Source organism: Manis javanica, chromosome 6 (assembly GCF_040802235.1).
Source record: "Manis javanica isolate MJ-LG chromosome 6, MJ_LKY, whole genome shotgun sequence".
Lineage (NCBI taxonomy): Eukaryota > Metazoa > Chordata > Mammalia > Pholidota > Manidae > Manis > Manis javanica.
In genome coordinates, this window is record NC_133161.1 from 101439923 (window position 1) to 101457229 (window position 17307).

General features: G+C 46.6%; 1 protein-coding gene across 3 annotated transcripts in view; it reads right to left on the reverse strand.

Moving 5' to 3' along the window:
- Positions 1–219: 219 nt before the first annotated feature.
- The window catches only part of DDC (dopa decarboxylase), a 111451-nt gene continuing 94363 nt past the window's right edge, over positions 220–17307 (reverse strand). For 2 of the 3 annotated variants that reach the window (XM_036992960.2, XM_017680455.3), the window contains exons 10-15: positions 10938–11014; positions 9070–9089; positions 7081–7179; positions 4972–5073; positions 2352–2570; positions 220–616 (exon numbers count right to left, since the gene is read on the reverse strand). In XM_036992960.2, coding sequence (XP_036848855.1) covers positions 2370–2570; positions 4972–5073; positions 7081–7179; positions 9070–9089; positions 10938–11014 — 499 coding nt within the window. In that variant the 3' untranslated portion in view covers positions 220–616; positions 2352–2369. Of the gene's footprint in view, positions 617–2337; positions 2571–4971; positions 5074–7080; positions 7180–9069; positions 9090–10937; positions 11015–17307 lie in introns of all 3 variants that reach the window. The other variant, XM_036992961.2, reaches the window with a different exon arrangement.

Below are 17307 nucleotides of genomic sequence, written 5' to 3' on the forward strand. Positions count from 1 at the left end.
CACAAGTTGGAGTCATCTCCAAATATAACTTGTGCGTTGTTGATGCATCTTGAACAGTGTCTGATGTACAAGGTACTCAATAAACATTTGTTGAATAAGTGAATGTTGTTTTAAAATATCCAAAGATACCATAGCTTTGGCTATTTTGAAAGGATAAGTCCATATTAACAATATGATACAATGTAGAACCAAAGAATGCTTACCAGACACAATTACCATTGCACTTTAAGTTGTTTATTAAGCACTAAGCCACATGACAGAACAACTTAAAGATCACCACTAGAATCTCAAGTCCCACAATCATAGACGGCCCTGAAAAATATTTCAGTGAGCCTTCCTACCCTGAATACTTTCAGAACACAAAACCCCATGATTTGTTTAACCAGCCAAAAACATTGCCAAATGATGAAGCAAAGCTGTATCCACTGGGATTAACTTTTCATGTAGCAAATAATGTTTCTTCATTGATAAGAGACTGAACAGACATAATCACAAGCTTCTGGATAACTTCAGAGAAAGAAACGTGAGGCCACAGGCTCAATTCCATGGAGCCAGGCTGGTATTTGTTTTCCTCTCCTTCCAGCTTTCAGATAGACTTCTTTTCGACTTTTGATCTCTACAGGGAAAAAAATAACATGAATATGTGGCTATATTAAAAAATGTAAAGAATCATATTCTGTATACTTCTCATTAGGATTCAGAGAAGGAATGTAATATTTCTCAAGGGAGATGGAGGCACTGTGCAATATAGAAGAGTCTGAACTGTAAGAAATGATTTTACTGCCAACCCGGCTTCTCTGCAACACATTTTATCAATGTCCACTAGAATCTGCACCCTGTTTTCTACCCTCTGTAAGATAGGATAGTTCCTTCTTTCTCTCAGAAGTCTAGCCATGGGAATTTGATACAATAACCTAAAAAAGCACAAGTAAACCAAGGTGTTAGGATTGTCAGTGCTGTAATTAATCTGGCCCCCAGAAGTACATGTATTATGACTTACTCTTGTATCTTATATTTAAAAAAATGAACCCCATCTTTACGGAGTTGATAGCAAATATAATGACTCCACAGTAATTGTGACTTCTGTCAGAAATGGGACCTTGTTTCCAATAACTTTTCAGACCTAGGGCACCTCTGTAGTTGTGGGCATATGGCACAGAATCCTGAGACCGTGATAGGGCTCACCTGCCGGGGTAGGTGCAAACACAGGAAGTGCTAGTCAGAGCATCTGCCTGGCGTGGGTCATTTTGTGTATACTTCCCCCCCCCACACTTATCATAGAGAAGTAGAAATGTATGAAAATATGATCTCTCCCTAATGCATTCCAGTGAAGCTCACGCTATACCTCTGGAGTTGCTCTGGGCGGGCGGGCCCCTTGGGAAAGGTCCTTGTTGTACCAGGAAAAGTGTCTGGTGTTTCTGGTCATACTTTGACTGGGAGGTGGATCTTTGACCTCACAGCCATGGAAAGTCCTCTCACATAAAGTGTAATTTTTAAATCTTTTATGTTTTGAGCACTGTAATATTTAAGGTATTCACAAATAAAATTAAGAGCAAAGACAGCGAAGTGTATGCAATCAGTACCACACACTTGGGTTCTACATCCACCGTAGGTTATCATCACTGGGCCAGGGGAAATGAGAAAGAAGAGAGATAAAGGGAAGCAGAAGTTAAGGGAGGCAATCACAGAGGTACCCCTTCACTATCCTCCCCCAAAATGGGTGCAAAGAGAAAAAAGACAGACCTCCAAAAGGATGACACTCTTCACATAAAAGACTCTTAAGATTGTTGTGGCTCCAACAGACATGATGTTCGAGACCTTCCCTTTTGCAAATGCTGCATTTGTGTGAAATGTTTTCCCTGCGAGCTAGCTGCATACAGTCCTCAGGTTGCCTTAACCCACGTGGGCTAAGTCCCTCACCACTGCAGGAAGGCCCAGAGTCTAAATATGCCCTTTCTCCAAACCATCAAGAAGTTGGCCCTTTCTGACAGTAAATCACCAGTATGTCACATTGTCTTTGTGATGTTTCCACTGAGTGCCATTTATCTACAGTTTTCCAGCTTAATATATAAGTCTGTTAGCTACTGAGTTGCCTTTATAAACACTGAAGAAATCTGAGGGAAAATTATAGAAATACAGGACTGACAGCCTCATCTAAAAGAATACAAAATAAAAACTTACCTAAGTTTCTATGGAACCATTACAATCCATGGCCTCTTTCACCTCTCTAGACTCCACAGAAGATGGTGTTACCTTCCCCTTTCTACAGTGGAGGAAATCCCATCCCAGCAGGATTGAGTGACAGAGCTGGATGGCAGCGCCTCTGCAGACACTCACCTGCAGCCACTCACCTGCAGTGCCAGTGCCTTTTATTCCTTCTTTGCTCTCATCAGGTCGGAGGCCAGCTCTCGGATATGCTCCCAGGCCCGCTGCACATGAGTAGATTCCACAGTGCGAGAGCAGATGGCAAAACGCAGCACAAACTTCTCTCGGAGGTGACATGGAACCAAGTGGATTTTCTTGGTGCTGTTTATTCTTTCCAGAAGACTTTCATTCAGTTTGTTGGAACCCTGAAGGGGTCGAGAGAGAGGGGCGGTGCTCAGGTCCCGGAGGACTCAAGCTCCAACGACTCCCAAGGAAGCCCCGCATTCAGCAATGCTCCCACATATGAGGGAGAGCCTCTTTCCCACTTGCCTTTCATTCACAATGGTAAAACATTCAACCAAGTAACATTTACATGGCCCTGAGACACTGCAGGGCTATTTCTCCATGGTCTAATGTGCTGTCAAAAGATGACTTTTCCATGGTCCAGATTTTTTAGGAAAAAGTAAGGATTTCTAGATATATTACCCACAAATTAATGAACTTAAACAACAGAGCTCTGGTATCTAATGGCACCAATGAAGGGGTCTCATGGAAACAAAAAGAAGAAAGTCTCAGTAACATAGAAAATGAAGCATAATTGAAGTGTAATAGCTTATTGCTAGAATCTCGGAAAAATGTCCCCAAACTATGGACTGTTGTTGGACCTCCTCTGGAGTGGAGCAGCCAGCCTGGGGCAGGGAGGCCGAGGCCCACCGCCCACTGACTGGACCAGAGGGCAGACTTGCACCGTGGAACGGGAACCGGGAAGCTGCCCCTTCATGTCTGGCAGCTGCTGGGAGAGGGGAGCTGGGGAGGGGAGGTGGTGGAAAACAGACTGAGTGGAGACCAACAGAGGGCTGGCTGAGATAAGGACGGAGTGAAGTAAACCATAGCAATAGCAAAAGTTTAGCTGTTTTAAGTTAAAGACCATAGTATATGCTGAGGCAGTTGATGATGTAAAGGGCTTGAAATCCAGACTGGAGAGGAATGGGACCAAAAGAAGATAATGACAAGGAGGTAGATGCAGAGGCAGAAAATGAACCATAAAGCCTTCCCATAATGCATTCCCAGTGGATCTGTGGAATGGAAGAAACGAATCAAATGCCACAAAAGGAAAGGTGTATTGGCTGAAAAGCACCCAGGTGACCTGAGAGGGAGGACTCACTAGGCTGCACATAAGAGTGGACAGGACCCTGCACAGGTGGGTTTGGGGTCAACATAAATTATGAAAAGAAAACTGAAGTCTTGACAGCATTGTGCTAAGGGAGAGGAGCTGGTCCCAGAAGGCAGTATGGTGGCAATTCCATTTACAGGGGCAGAATAGACAAATCCATGGAGACAGAAAGCACATCCTAAGGATGGGGTGGGGGGTTTCTTTGGAGGACGTGATGTTCTAAAATTAGATTTTCATGAGTCTATACAACTGTGCAGATTCGCTAAAAACCATTAAGATGTGTAATCTAGGTGGGCAAAGTATATGCTATATGGATTACAGCTCAATAAAACTGTTAAACATTGAAAAGTTAAAGTCCTACAGGAACACTGGCACTAAAAACATAAACACAATGACTTCCTGATGGCTAACAAGGCACACTGCCCACACCAGCGGTGAGCCACCACACGCGGCCACCGGGGGCCCTGCACTTGGGACACCACTGCTCTGGGCCTCTGTGTGCCCATCCAGAACACACAAGACCTCGGCTCCTCTGCACACTTCTGCGCTGCTCACCAAGTTGTGTCTCTGCAGATCATGCAGCCCCCGTCCAGCCCCTGCATCGGAACATCAGAAGGCTACTGTCGCTCTGTCACATCCAGGCTTTCTCGTAACTGATCCCATCATCACCTCAAAGCTCCAAGAGTCAGTGAGGGAAGGAGATGTGAGTGGAGGGCCACTTTGATCACAGCCCTTGACAGAGCTGGACTACGGCTGCTGCTCCTGGCCACCTCTGCGGGTGGATTCTCCAGCTGCACAGCCATCCCGGCACTGACCAGGCATTAGGCTCTCGCCTAGCTTTGTTTACAGCAGGGGTGTGTGTGTGCAGTACCTCTGGGGCCCTTTGAGAAATACAGTCATGATGATTTCCAGCAAACAGGTTTATACCCCGGCCACCTAGGCCCGCTCCCCTCCCACAGTGGACACAGTCAGGCAGCAGAACGAAAGAGCACTGCAGACCAGTGCTTCTCAAAGGCCTAGGTGCACCAGCAACCCGGGGCCCTTGCTCACAGGCAGAGCCAACCGCCTGCGTGGGGCCTGAGATGGCCTTCTTCACCAGCCCCCAGCCCACACTGATGCTGGTCCTGTGGCCACCCTTGGCAGGTGCACCTGTAAAAGAACCAGTCCTCAGAGTGCTCTAGGAGCAGAGGTGTGTGGATGGAGAAAGTGGCATGTATTCTAGGGCCAAGGTTCAACCTGATGGAGACCAAGCAAACAGTTTCTAAGAAGAGTGTGTATGGAGTATGGTGGGGGGTGGGTGGCAAGGGACACAGCCTGGGAATGAGGGCTGAGTCCCGGGGTCTTGGGGGGCCAATGCAAGCTCCTGAGCCGAGGTCATGAATGATACCTTCCCCTCCATGACATTCAAAGAATATGAAGAAGACTTAACATACCTTTAGCCGAAAACACACCAGCCCCAGAGTGACTTCTGCACAGACTTCAAAGCGGGGATCCTGGTGCACCAAAGACTCAAACTCGTGAGACAGCTGGACATGCTTGGGAAGGAGGGAGGACATGGCATGAGTCTCTTCTCACCATTTATGCAGACTAGCCTCCTGGGACCCCATTAGCCCAGTCGTCCCGTTAGCCCACACATCTGTGACTCAGTCAGGAGCTGACAGCCGTGTCCTCCAGCGTGCACAAGACCTGCTCACCAGCCACTCCCACACAGGTCATGGAGAAACTTGTAACCATGAGAGAAGGGCTGTCTTCAGAAAAACACCAAGCGTCATCTTCTGTTCAGTAGACTCTTTGTATCACACAGAAACAATCTCATAATTTAAGAATAAACATTGTGAAGGGTATCTAAGCATCCAGGAAAGACACGTGGCTGACATCTCCTGAGCAGCTCCCTACACCACTGTGGGCCACGTGCTCCATCACACCATCCTCACGATGGCCTTGCACAGCCAATGCCGTGTTATACCCACTGTGCAGAGAAGGATGCTGAGGCTGGAGGCTAACAGCTGCCCAACGCCAAGCTTCAGTCCTGCACCTACCATTGTGGGCTGTTAGCCTATCGTGCTTGCCACCAAGAGATGTGAATCACATTGTACCCATCACATTCAACTGCTTTCTTCTCACAGAACTACCACCTGTTTGACTTCTGGATGCTCAAGGAGCTCGAAAGCTGATTCAGTGTGTGATCTGAGCACATGCTGGCCCTGGTACCAGTGCATGTGTTGCTCATGTAACCTAGCACCTAGCGTGGCGCTTTCACCTGCTGGTGCTCAGAGAGCATCTGAGCCAAGTACTGTGCTCAAAGTGTTCTTGGAACTGAGTCACCATACCAATGAGCTCTTCCCTGCATGTAATAAACCTGGTGCCACTAGGGGGCACCAAAGACTTTGTGGTGTCAGGTCACTCCCCCACCAATGGAACAGCTGGCGGGGAGGAGGTACAGCCTGCCCAGGACAGGTTAGACCATCCCCATACCGCCCCTCCTTGCAAGGCAGGACGGGAGCCCTTCAGAGCCAGCCATGCAGTGTTTTTACTGTGAAGCAGCTTCATCACACCCAGCTGTCCCTGAACTTCAAGTTGGACCCGTTATGGTGAGATAAATGACTTCCTTTTTCTCCTTTAAGCAAAGGAGCCTGAAATCTCATTGTATTTGAAGACATCTCAGACCCATAAACTGGCACGCACACTCCTGCCCTAGGCCTTGACCCCACATGGGTCCTTACAGAGGCCATGTAAGGAGACAGACGCCAGCCTGGGAGCCTGCGGCCATTCCACTGTGTCCCAGCTGTACAGGGGCCAAGCTGTGGCCCAGAATGTGAAATGAAGGAAAGCCAGAAACCACAGGCTGCCTCGTTCCCATGGAGCCTGAGGACATCTGCCCACCGAGATGGGCCACAGCTGAGGAAGGACCAGCATGCGAGGGACCCAGCTGGAGGTCAGGCAGGTCTTCTGGAGCTGGCTAACTGGGCAGGCAGGTCCTAGCAGGTATTCTGGCCTCAATTTCCTCAATTGTTCAAAAGCAAAAAAAAAGCAGGGTAGTGGACTGGGAGGAGGTCACCGGTTCCCACATATTAATGCTCATCACAGCTACCTGGTTCACTTCCTAAAATGGAAGTGGCTGGGGCCACTCCCACGAGACCAAGGCCATGTATGTGCTGCTGATTAGGGGCATATCCGGGAGCCACTGGGCTAGGTGACACGCATCCCCATCCAGCTCTGTGAGTCTCCCCTGCTGGCAGGTTTTGGAAAAATCACACTGTGTTCTCACTACTGCCGTTGTTGATGTGACCTCACTGTGAGCAACATGCGCCTAAAGTCCCAGCCAAGTGGTGTTTTCATTTGAGTCTCTTGCAGCTGAAAACCTGTCATCTTCATGGAAGTGTCTAGAAGATCCATAATCATGCATTGTCTTACATAATCATGCATCTTATAAATACCCTAATCTCAACAGCCCAAACTATCTCTTATCACTTATTTGCTTATTAAAACATCTTATTTATAAAGTTTAAGCCCTCCCAGATAAACAGTGAAAAAGCAGTCACCTTGCGGATATAGGCCTGCAGCCCCTCAACTCCATACATCCTAAAAACAAACCACATCTTCAAAGAACGAAATCTTCGACCCAGAGGTAACTGCCAATGCTGCAACAAAACAAAACATTGCATTAGGGAGGCGTGTGCTAAGAACTGGCGTCCTTTTTGACTCATGGCTCTGCATGTTTCTCTTGGAGGCCAGCTGCCAGCTGCCAGGCCCCATCTTGGGTGACAAAGCCAATGTGGAGGTAGCAGCCCCCACAGCAAAAGGCTTTCTTTGCAAAACTCCAAGACAGATGAGGATGGAGCAGATGTTTATGTGGGAGGCACTGTGTTCACTGCACTAAGTCAGCAGAGGTTTGCCACGGTGAGCAGGCAGGGAGGTGTGGAGCTTACCTCCATTGGGGTGGGGGTTCTTTCACTGATTTCTCTGTCTACAGGAACAAAGAAGGAGGGAGCCCAAACCCACACCCCTCTGCTGGGTACCATTTTCTAGGGCAATATTCTCTTCCTGCCCCACTGGCTGCCACGAATGACCTGCAGGTCACACTGCCACCAGAAAGTACATCCCACCCTGCTGGTCCTAATACACTATCCCTGGTTTTTCCTGAATTTGTCAGCTGGCTGGCACTCCACATGCGGTGTGGCTCCAATGTTATAAACATACTAACGCCAGCAAGAAAGGACACAGAGGGGATTAAGGGCTGGGGCTGTTTGGGAAGATGAAGTAGTGGCACTTCATTGTGACTTTTCTATTGAAGCTTAAAAAGAAGATGCCGAGCGAGCAATTCTCCCTCTCCCTCTCTTGGATATCAAATGAACTATTTCTGGGTACTTTTCTCTCTGCAATTAAAAATGTTTAAATCCTATTTCTACTCGTGATAAGCCACCAAAATGAACAGGAAGATGCAGCTTCCTCAATATCATGGGAGGTTGTGTGGCTGGGCCAGGGAGTTTTTGACCAAGGTTCTTGGTTCTCTGTTAATTAGGCACAGCAAATTCTTTAACTTTGAATCTCTGTCTCCAGATCTGTGAAAGGAGTATGAGGGTGCCCACTCTGCCCAGCACCAGAGAACTGGTGGCAGATGGTGCTACCTTCCCATCATCAGCCGGCCGCCCACCAGCAGGCACACCGGCCCCCTTCTCCCTCCTCCTCCTCTAGGTGCTAACAATCTGCCCTCTTGCCCTCATCCCCTGGAGGGCTGGTAATCCTGCCAGGGCTTGCTCATTCTTTTCACCCCACACTTCCTGGACTAGCCTTGTAGGCAGCCTAAAATACTGGGGGTCTTGCCCCAACCTGGGGGCTGTGACCACCTTAGGTCAGGGCTTCTAACCTTTTTGAACAAAACGATGGTGTCTGTGGTGTTCTTGTCCTTCGCCTGCTGAGCCCAGGACTACCTCCCTCAAGGAAGAGCCTGGGCTCTCAGGACCCAAGGCTGCATTCCTGCCCGGATGCAGGTCCTTTCCAAACAGCAGGAGGACCAAATGAAAGCTGTTCCCAGGACAGACACCTCATAGGCTGTAGTGGCAGGACTTCGTTATTCCAAGGTACAAAGGGGCATAAGGAGAAACTGGGATATCAGAGGACACTGGAGGGGTTGGTACATTTTCTCTTGGGCAAGAAGCAGCCATCAGAGAGGAGCAAGGGGTCTCAGATGTGTCTCAGAACAGCAGCTCCCTGGTAGCCAGCACAGCGCAGAACAGAGGGGCTGCACAGCCTAAGGACAGTGCCATCCTTGCAGAGGAATCTGGGTGTCACCTTTCTGAAGAGCGCCAAGATTATTCCTTCCTAGCCTGAGCCCTAAAGTTGGGGGCTCCGCAGAGCTGCCCACTGCCTGTCCTAATCTTCTGGTTGGGACTCAGCTGGACGGTGTCCTCAGCAAGACCCTGACTGTGAGCTGAATTGGAGGCAGCATGAGTTAGAGCCCATGACAGCACCCGGCACCCCATTCAGTTTGGATGACCACCTGGAACTCAGCGGGACAATCTCCCACTTACCCTGTAGTCAGTGATAAGCCCTAGAAAAGAGGAAAAGAAAGAAAAATAAATAAAACCATTAGACACTTGGCTGATCATGTGCATAATACTCGTCTTCAAGGTACACTTCCTGTGTCCCATCCATCATGTCCTGGACCACACACAGACCACCAAGGACAGGGGCTAGGTGTTCTCTGTGACACAGCCCAAGTCGACAGATTCAAGGGGGTTCCAGAGAACAGGGCGCCTGGAACACAGGTTGGAAATGCTAAATTATGAAAGGATTCCCATTTGTTTCATTTTCTGCAGTTCATAAGCATGAAATCTGAGACTTCTAGTGCCCAGTAGTAAACTGGCAGTCAGGTCCCATGCCTTCCTTCTTGTGTGGGGAGGTGAATTTGTGATATAAAGAAGGATTAAAATAAATGAAGGAATAACACTTGTGCTGGGTGTTCCTCTCCATATTCTTGGATCTGGGTCCAGGGTCTGGCCAGAGCAGATACCACTGAGCATCCGGTGAGTCCTTTCATCATCCTGGATTGAAATGGTTTCACAGTGGCTATGAAAAATCACTGCTTCCCGTTTTAGTCCCCCCTTAAACAGTATATCCAAGGATCATACAGAGGAAAGAACGCTGGACAAGAGTCAGATGGAAGTTTCTACGTGGTGATCTTGGGCAAGAAATCAGGTGGAATTATAAAGATGTGCTGCACTTAAAAATAGTAGTTGTAATTATAATCTTTTCCAGGGCTTATTTTAAAAATGTAGAGAAAAACTTTAAAAATTCACAAATAATTATACCATTTCAATCCTGTTCACATTCTAGAATTTTTCATTCCATGTTTTAAAAAAAAAATTGTATCACTGAGATCATCTTTGAAATATCAGACTTCTGTCTTTGCTTAGAATAGCAGAGAAATCTGGCTTTCCAGGCCCTGGGCAAGCCCTCAGAGGCTGGCCTGCACTAACATGACGTGGTATTGGCCATGGCCTGCAGGCTAGGACAGTGAGCATGAATGGGCCATTTTGTTTCATGAAGGCACAAGGCACTGGAGAAATTTTTCAGCATCTCTGTGCCAGGGAAAGCCCTGTTCCTCATAACACGAACACCTGTCTGTGTCCCCGCTCTGCCCTGGTCACTGGGGAGCCCACAGCCAGACCGGAGGCTGCCCCACTTCACCATGCTGTGCCCTCTGTGGCCTTGGAGAGCTGGCCACCCTAGGCACACCGGCCCCCTCCCCGCTCCTCCTCTTCTAGGTGCTAACACTCTGTCCTCTTGCCCTCATCCCCTGGAAGGCTGGTAATCCTGCCTGGGCTTGCTCATTCTTTTCACCGCACACTTCCTGGACTAGCTTTGTAGGCAGCCTAAAATCCTGGGGGCCTTGCCCCAACCTGGGGGCTGTGACCACCTAGGCAGCCGGCCCCCAGCTTCCCCACCAGACTTCATGGGCGGGCACTGGGCCCATCATAATGGCACCATCTGTGGTCCCATGGAGAGCAGGTCTGCACCAAAGGGATGAGATGAACACTCACCTGCCCTGGGGCATCTCTTCACTCCCCACCCCCAGCCCAGCTTTCTTCGTTTTCTTCTCCTCCCCTGTGGTATTGGCATAAGCGGGTGCAAACTCTCTTTCAGAGAGACACAAGGCCAGTTGTTGTTTTATAGTTTCCGCATGGGAGACGTCCGTACCCACAAGGACGGCTGTGCCCAGCCCTCCCCTCCCAGCTCCTGCTCTGACCAGCTCCCCATCAGTGCCCATTGCCTGGGGTCCGCGCCCACTTGGCGGTCAGGCTGTGTGTCCCTGAGCCTTCCTCCCCCATCCTCTGCTTCGAGTTCAGCTCTGATGGAAACCAAAGTAGAAGCAGGCCACAAGCCAAGGGCTGCTTACCTGAGTCCTGGTGGCTGTGCTTCAGGTAGAGAGGGTCCAGCTTGAAGGCTCCTGTGAGGTCTGTTCTCTTCTTCACCCTGGTTTTAGACAACAGATGATGGGCTTAATGAGGAGGTACCTTAGATGGGGCTCTGGCTTCAGAAGGTCCCCTGCACGAGAGCCCCATCTGCACCCCACCACCCAACCTCACTGCAGCACAGCATTGATTTCTGGAGCTCCAAGCACTGGGGCAGGATGATAAAAGATTAAGTATTTGGTCTTGTCTCTGGCCCCCAGCACAGAGCTCCTACAACCCCTGGAATCCTAGAGTGATAAGGTGGCTTTTGTATGCCAGGTGATAACAGGTGGCTGGGCCCCTAGAGAGCTTCAGGGTGGGGGCTGGTTGCCAGGGAAACCAATCGCTGATCAGAGGGGAGGGGTGGACCTCTGAACCCCACACCCCCAATCTCTAGGCAGAGGAGAGGCACTTGAGATTGAGCTAGTCAATCAATCATACCTGTGGAACGAACCCTCCATAAAGTCCCCTATACCATGGGTGGTGGCTAAACACCCGGAGCTAGCAGCTCCTGGAGGAGGGGACGCTCTGAGCCCCACCCCCACCCGCGCCTTGTCCCAGCCTCGCTGCCATTTGGCTGCTTGCTTGTTTCCTCCATAATAAACCTGCAAATGTATGGAAAGCACCTTCCTGAGTGCTATGAATTTGTGCTAGCAAATTATCAAACCTGAAAGGGTAGAGGCTGTGGTAACCCCCAGTTTTACAGCCGCATTGGGTGGAAGAGGATAAGTTGGGACCCCACTGCCTGTGACTGCCCTGTGAGACCAAGCCCCTCACCCCGGGGGTCCGGGCTAACTCCAGTCAGGCCGTGTCAGAATAATGGCATCACGGGACACTAGCTGGTGTCTGCAGAGCTAGTGAATGACACCCTAAGGCTAGAATTTGCTCTGCGCTTCCAGGCCCTGATGGGCATCATCCCAGCCAGTGGGGTGAACAGAGAGAGCGCTTAACGGTGAGAGCGAGGCCCGGGGCTGCAGCGTGCTGTCCTCAACTCAATCCTTTCACACCTGTGTGCCCCTCGGACGGGTCGCGCATAGTGACAGTCCTTCCAGGTAACTCAGGTGAGAACTCTTTTGGACTGGGATTTGAGGGACTGAGCTTTATGAGCATTGCCTTTCAGCCTCATTTGGCAACATGGACACCAGCTCAGAGCAGTTTTGAGGCAAACAGAATATCCTAAGGGGCAAACTGGAGAGGAGATGGCAGAACGGTAGGCTTGAAAGCAAACATAATGTGAGAGTCCCTGACGGATAAAGCCCAGTGAGTGTGAAATGGGTGTCAGAATGTGGTTTACAATGAGGAGATGGGAAGAAGGGCAAGATTTACTTATGAAAGGCAACTGAGGTGTTGTTTCTTCAAAGGTTAAAGGCAGACTCGGTCAGTAAGCAATAATAAGCTGTCTAGTCATCCTCTCCCTTTGACCTTTGGAAGAAAACGGATGGCAGCTGATGTGCATGTGTGAGCAGGAATTTTGTTGCATGGTGGGCATCATATGAGCCAGTGGAGGAATTTCCTCTGGTCTCTCTGGGCTAGGGAGGGCTCTGTGCTCAGCCTTAAGAGGGGGAGCAGTGAGTGAAAAAGGGCAAGAAATACTCATGAATATCAGCAGAATTCTGTCCTTTGTAAATGAAGATCACACTTCCCCCTGATACCAGCAATGATCTTGGAGCTGTGTTTTTAATTTTAAAAAATTATGCAGTGTTGAAGTGATGCAAAAGGTATAAAAAATAATATATCCACCTCACTGTTTATGAAAAACAGAAAATGTACAGTTAGATCTGGGATGTCCCTTCCTCTCGCCACCTCCCAGAGGAGGCCACATGGACTTATCACTGCCACAGGGTTCCACAACATTTTCTGTACAAATTCCTACGTAATCTTTGGTATTGTTTTGCAAGCTTCTAAATATGACGTAAACATAAATGGCATTGTTCTCTGTGTATTTTTCTATAACGTGCTTTTTATTTTTGTTGGCACCCTCCCCAGATTCCACCCTGGGAACAGGTCACAATTTGCCCATCTCCTACTGCTTCCTATTCATTGTTGGACACACTTCTCAGTCCTGAACACTCCTGGTGTGCCTGCTGCAGACAGTCTCTGGGACGTGCGTCCAGTCATAGGACGGGGCAGGGAAAGCATGGCATCTACAACCTTGCTGATGGCAGGGACAAACTAAGCTTCAAGGTTGTGGAACCCCGAGAGCTCCCATGCTCCATGTTCTGGCCAGCACTGAGTGTGCATTTTATTTTCCACAATCAACAATGGTTCACTGTGATTTTAGTTTGCATTTTTAATTATTAATGGAGTGAGTAACTTTGCATTTATTAAGAGACCACTCCTATTTCACCCTTGTGAGGAAATCTTTGTTCATTTTTCTATCAGGTTGTCTGCCTCTGAATTGTATACTGGATTGTAAAAATCCTATAATCTTAGGAATGCTAAGCCAGATACTTGTGGGCCATTTCTGGCATCCTCTTCTGATCCCTGCCTGACTGTGCTGGGGTGCACTGCACTGGCTCAACCACTGTCACTTCACACACACTATGATGTCAGGCAGGGCACGATCCCCACATTGTTCTTCCCTATTCTCTTGGCTATTCTGGGCCCATGTAAATATTAGGCTCAGCTTTATTGAGTTCCACAAAAAGTACAGCCAGGAGATTTATTAGGATTGCACTGAAGTCTAATATTGAGTCTCCTTCTCTGTGTACCTAATGTACCACCCCGTATTAGGACTTCTGGAGTGACTTCCAAAACTTGTATAATTTTCTTCACAAAAATCTAGAGCTTTGATAAATTTATTCATAGTAACCTAATATCTTGTCTTGCTATTATAAAGAGTATTTCTTTTTTAAAAAATTACAGGTACTGTTTATTATATATGTTTAAAAAAGCACAACTTTAAAAAATGGGCATCTAGAAATCTTGCTGTGCCATCTTATTAATAAGACTTACCCTGGAGATTCTCTTTGTATTGTAGATAGTCAGATCCTCTGAGAATAATGAGAGCTTTATGTCCTTCTTTGTAATCCTTCCACCTTTACTCTTTAGCATCTCTTATCACACAGGTCAGGAGAACAATGTTGAACAGAAGTGTGAATTATGGGAATCCTCATTTTTTCCTGACTTTAAAAAAAATGCTGCTAATATTTCACCATTAAGAACAAATTTACTATAGTTTATTGGTAGCTTTTTTTTTTTATCAGATTAAGAAAGGTCTCCTTTGTACCTATTTTCCAAGTTTTTGTTCTGCATAGGTATAGAATTTTACATAATGCTTTTTCCTCATCTAATGTGGTAACGTTGTTCTCCTTTACTATTAACATGATAAGTGACATTTAATAATCTTGTAATACCTTTAAATCGCCCTGGCATATCTGGAATAAACACATTTTGGCCATGATATACTGTCTTTTTTTCCCTTAAACATCATTGAATTTTATTTGCCAATGTTTGACTTAGAATTTTCATATTTAGGCTTGTTAGCTTGTCGTGTAGCTTTTCTTTCTCATCTTCTCATCTGGCTTGGGAATCAGAGTTACACTAACTTCATGATATGAGGAGGGTGTGGGCCCTCCCAACTGTGAATTACATGTATGATTGCACTGATAAACGCCTTCCCGGTTTGAGATTGCTATTATAAAAATTGGGATGTTTCTGCTCTGTGAAAATTTAACTATGGACTCATTATCTTAAAGAGCTGCAAGATTTTTCAGATTTCCTATTAATTCTGGAGTCTGTTTCAGTATGTGCTTTTTGTTGTTATCAATACCTACATCTGCATGGTGCAATCACAGTGCTTGTCTACTATGTTTTAAATCTCTGCCGAGTCTGTGGCTACCCTTAACATTTCCAGTGCAGTTTACCTGCCTCTATTTCTGACCCATCTTTCCAGAGATCACCTATTTTATTAGGACAGGTCAAGGGGTCCTATGCGGTTCTGTTGATCTGCTCCACTGTGCCCTTATTTTCTATTTCATTAATATCTCTTACTCTTTACTATTTCCCTCCTTCCAGTTTCTTGGGGTTTATTCTGTTGCTGTTTTATAGGTTCATTTGGGTCCTTAGCTCACTGCTTTCTGTGTAACTCTGGCCCCCAAGTCCTGCTTTCACTGCATGCTACGCACCCCTTACACTGTCCTTCTTCCCAAGCCCTGCTGCAGCTTTACATGTGTCCACTTCCTCATATTTCCCGTGTCCCACTACACTGCGCTTATCAGCGCTGCTGGGTGTGGTTGTCTGCTCTCCAGTGTTTAAGTACTAGCTTTGCTTTTCCTTGTGCTGTGAAGGGCAAGACTGTATTTAAACAAACAGATGTGTGTGCACATACAACATACACTTGCATGAGCACACACACACAAAAATGTCCTTTCTAAGCTTCACAGTGAGGAAATGCTGTCCCTGTCACACAGACACACTCTTGAGGGCTGGTCCTAAGGGATGAGGGATGGCTACTCCTGTGTTGGCTTCTTACATTGTTTTTTAAAAAAATCGACAATAGGGAGCAAGCTCTCTTTTGAATGAGGGCTTCTAGTATGTATGGAATTTTAGGCTTTCTTTGGAGAAGATCTGATATTAAGGAGACATTAAGGGCTGAGCAGAATTATGGGAATCCTCATTTTTTCCTGACTTTAAAAAGAATGCTGCTAAAATTTCACCATTAAGAACAAATTTACTATAGTTTATTGGTAGTTTTTTTTTATCAGATTAAGAAATTTTTTACATATAAAATAATTTACATATAAAAGATTCAAAATACCAAATGAACAATGAAAAGCTAATGAACAGAATAATGAAATCATTATGAAACGTATTTACTGTGTTTGTAATGATTGCAAGTTCTAGAAACTTCAATTATCTTGTCCATTTCAATATTCAGAGAATATAACTAGTGTGTTTACTTTAAATTACAGACTAACCACTGGCAAAATTTCATTTAACGAAAGAGAGACACTTGTGCTTTTAAGGAATACAAAAAAGCCAGAGAGCAATAAAAAAAAATCCACTTACATCTTTTCTGTTATATTAATAAAATCTTTTAACACAGCTCTAAAAATCCACAATTTAGTATTTGCCTGTTTTCAGCTCTTTCTGAAATCCGGTTCTTACAGGCGTCCCTATTATTTTAATTCTATCGGGTTAGGATACCTTATTTTACCACAATAACCTCTCAGAATAGCAAAATATATATATTTGATTCCATGGAAAGTCAGGACAGTGAAAAAAAAGCCTGTGAGTGGATTCTCAGCCCTCAGTCTCTCCCGACTCCATCACTATGTTGCAAGTATGAAGATAAGACAAAGCCAAGTGAGTTTTGCCCTCCCCCAAAGCCAGCTACACCAGAAAACCGGATGGATTTCATCAGGCTCAGTAAGGCCCAAAACAAAGTGGAGTCAGACGGCCACAGATTTACAGGAGGCCACACACGTTCTGTGCTATCAGAACCACGGACTGACATCAGCTCCGTGAAGCAGAACCAGCATGAAGCAGACAGAGCTGGAAAGTCCACCAATGGACTGGGTGATTCCCATCAACCGATCAGGACCACACAGGCCTGCACCCCTCATTTGCATAAGCGGACCTGAATGGGAACCTGCATAGAAACTTCTGTGAAAACAACTTTGTGTTTCCTAGGAACACACTTTTGGTTCATAGACATGGGCTGTGACCTTCCTGGTGTGCAAATTGTTTTTTAGCAATAAAGTTCTCCTTGATTAAATTTCCTGTTTTACACAGAGATTTGTTAACACAAGACACTGCCCGCAAACCTTTATGTCTGCAAACCCTCAAGGTTGTCTAACCTGGCCTGAACACACTTAGCAGACCCATGGATCAGGTGGGCAAAGGAGCAGTTGCCCTACAAACGGAAGAGGGGGGGATGCTGTGGTCCATTTTCACCTTTGGCCTTCAGGGTGCAGGTGCCTGGCCTAAAATCAGGACTATATCCAGTATTCAGAGAGAAACCAGCATCAGTGACAGCTGAACAAAAGTGGCTCTGTTCTCTTATTAGTAAGTCTTTGATCCAGGCAGGGGGTCCCTGCTGTCTCTGTGGGGAGCCCCTGCTGGTTCTGTGTCAGCCACAAATTCAGGACTAGTAATCTGACCTCCAACTCACTCAGTTTTTGCAACTGACCGAATACCCCAGCAGAGCTAAATTATATTTTCATCTGAATTAAAGTTTGAAGAAAGAGACTTTTGACACACTGTATAAGTTATCAATAATGTGTGTCACTTTAGATAAAATAGATTTTACCTAAACCACAAGAATACCACAGAATCCTAACATTCATAAAAGCTTTAACTACTGTAAATTCT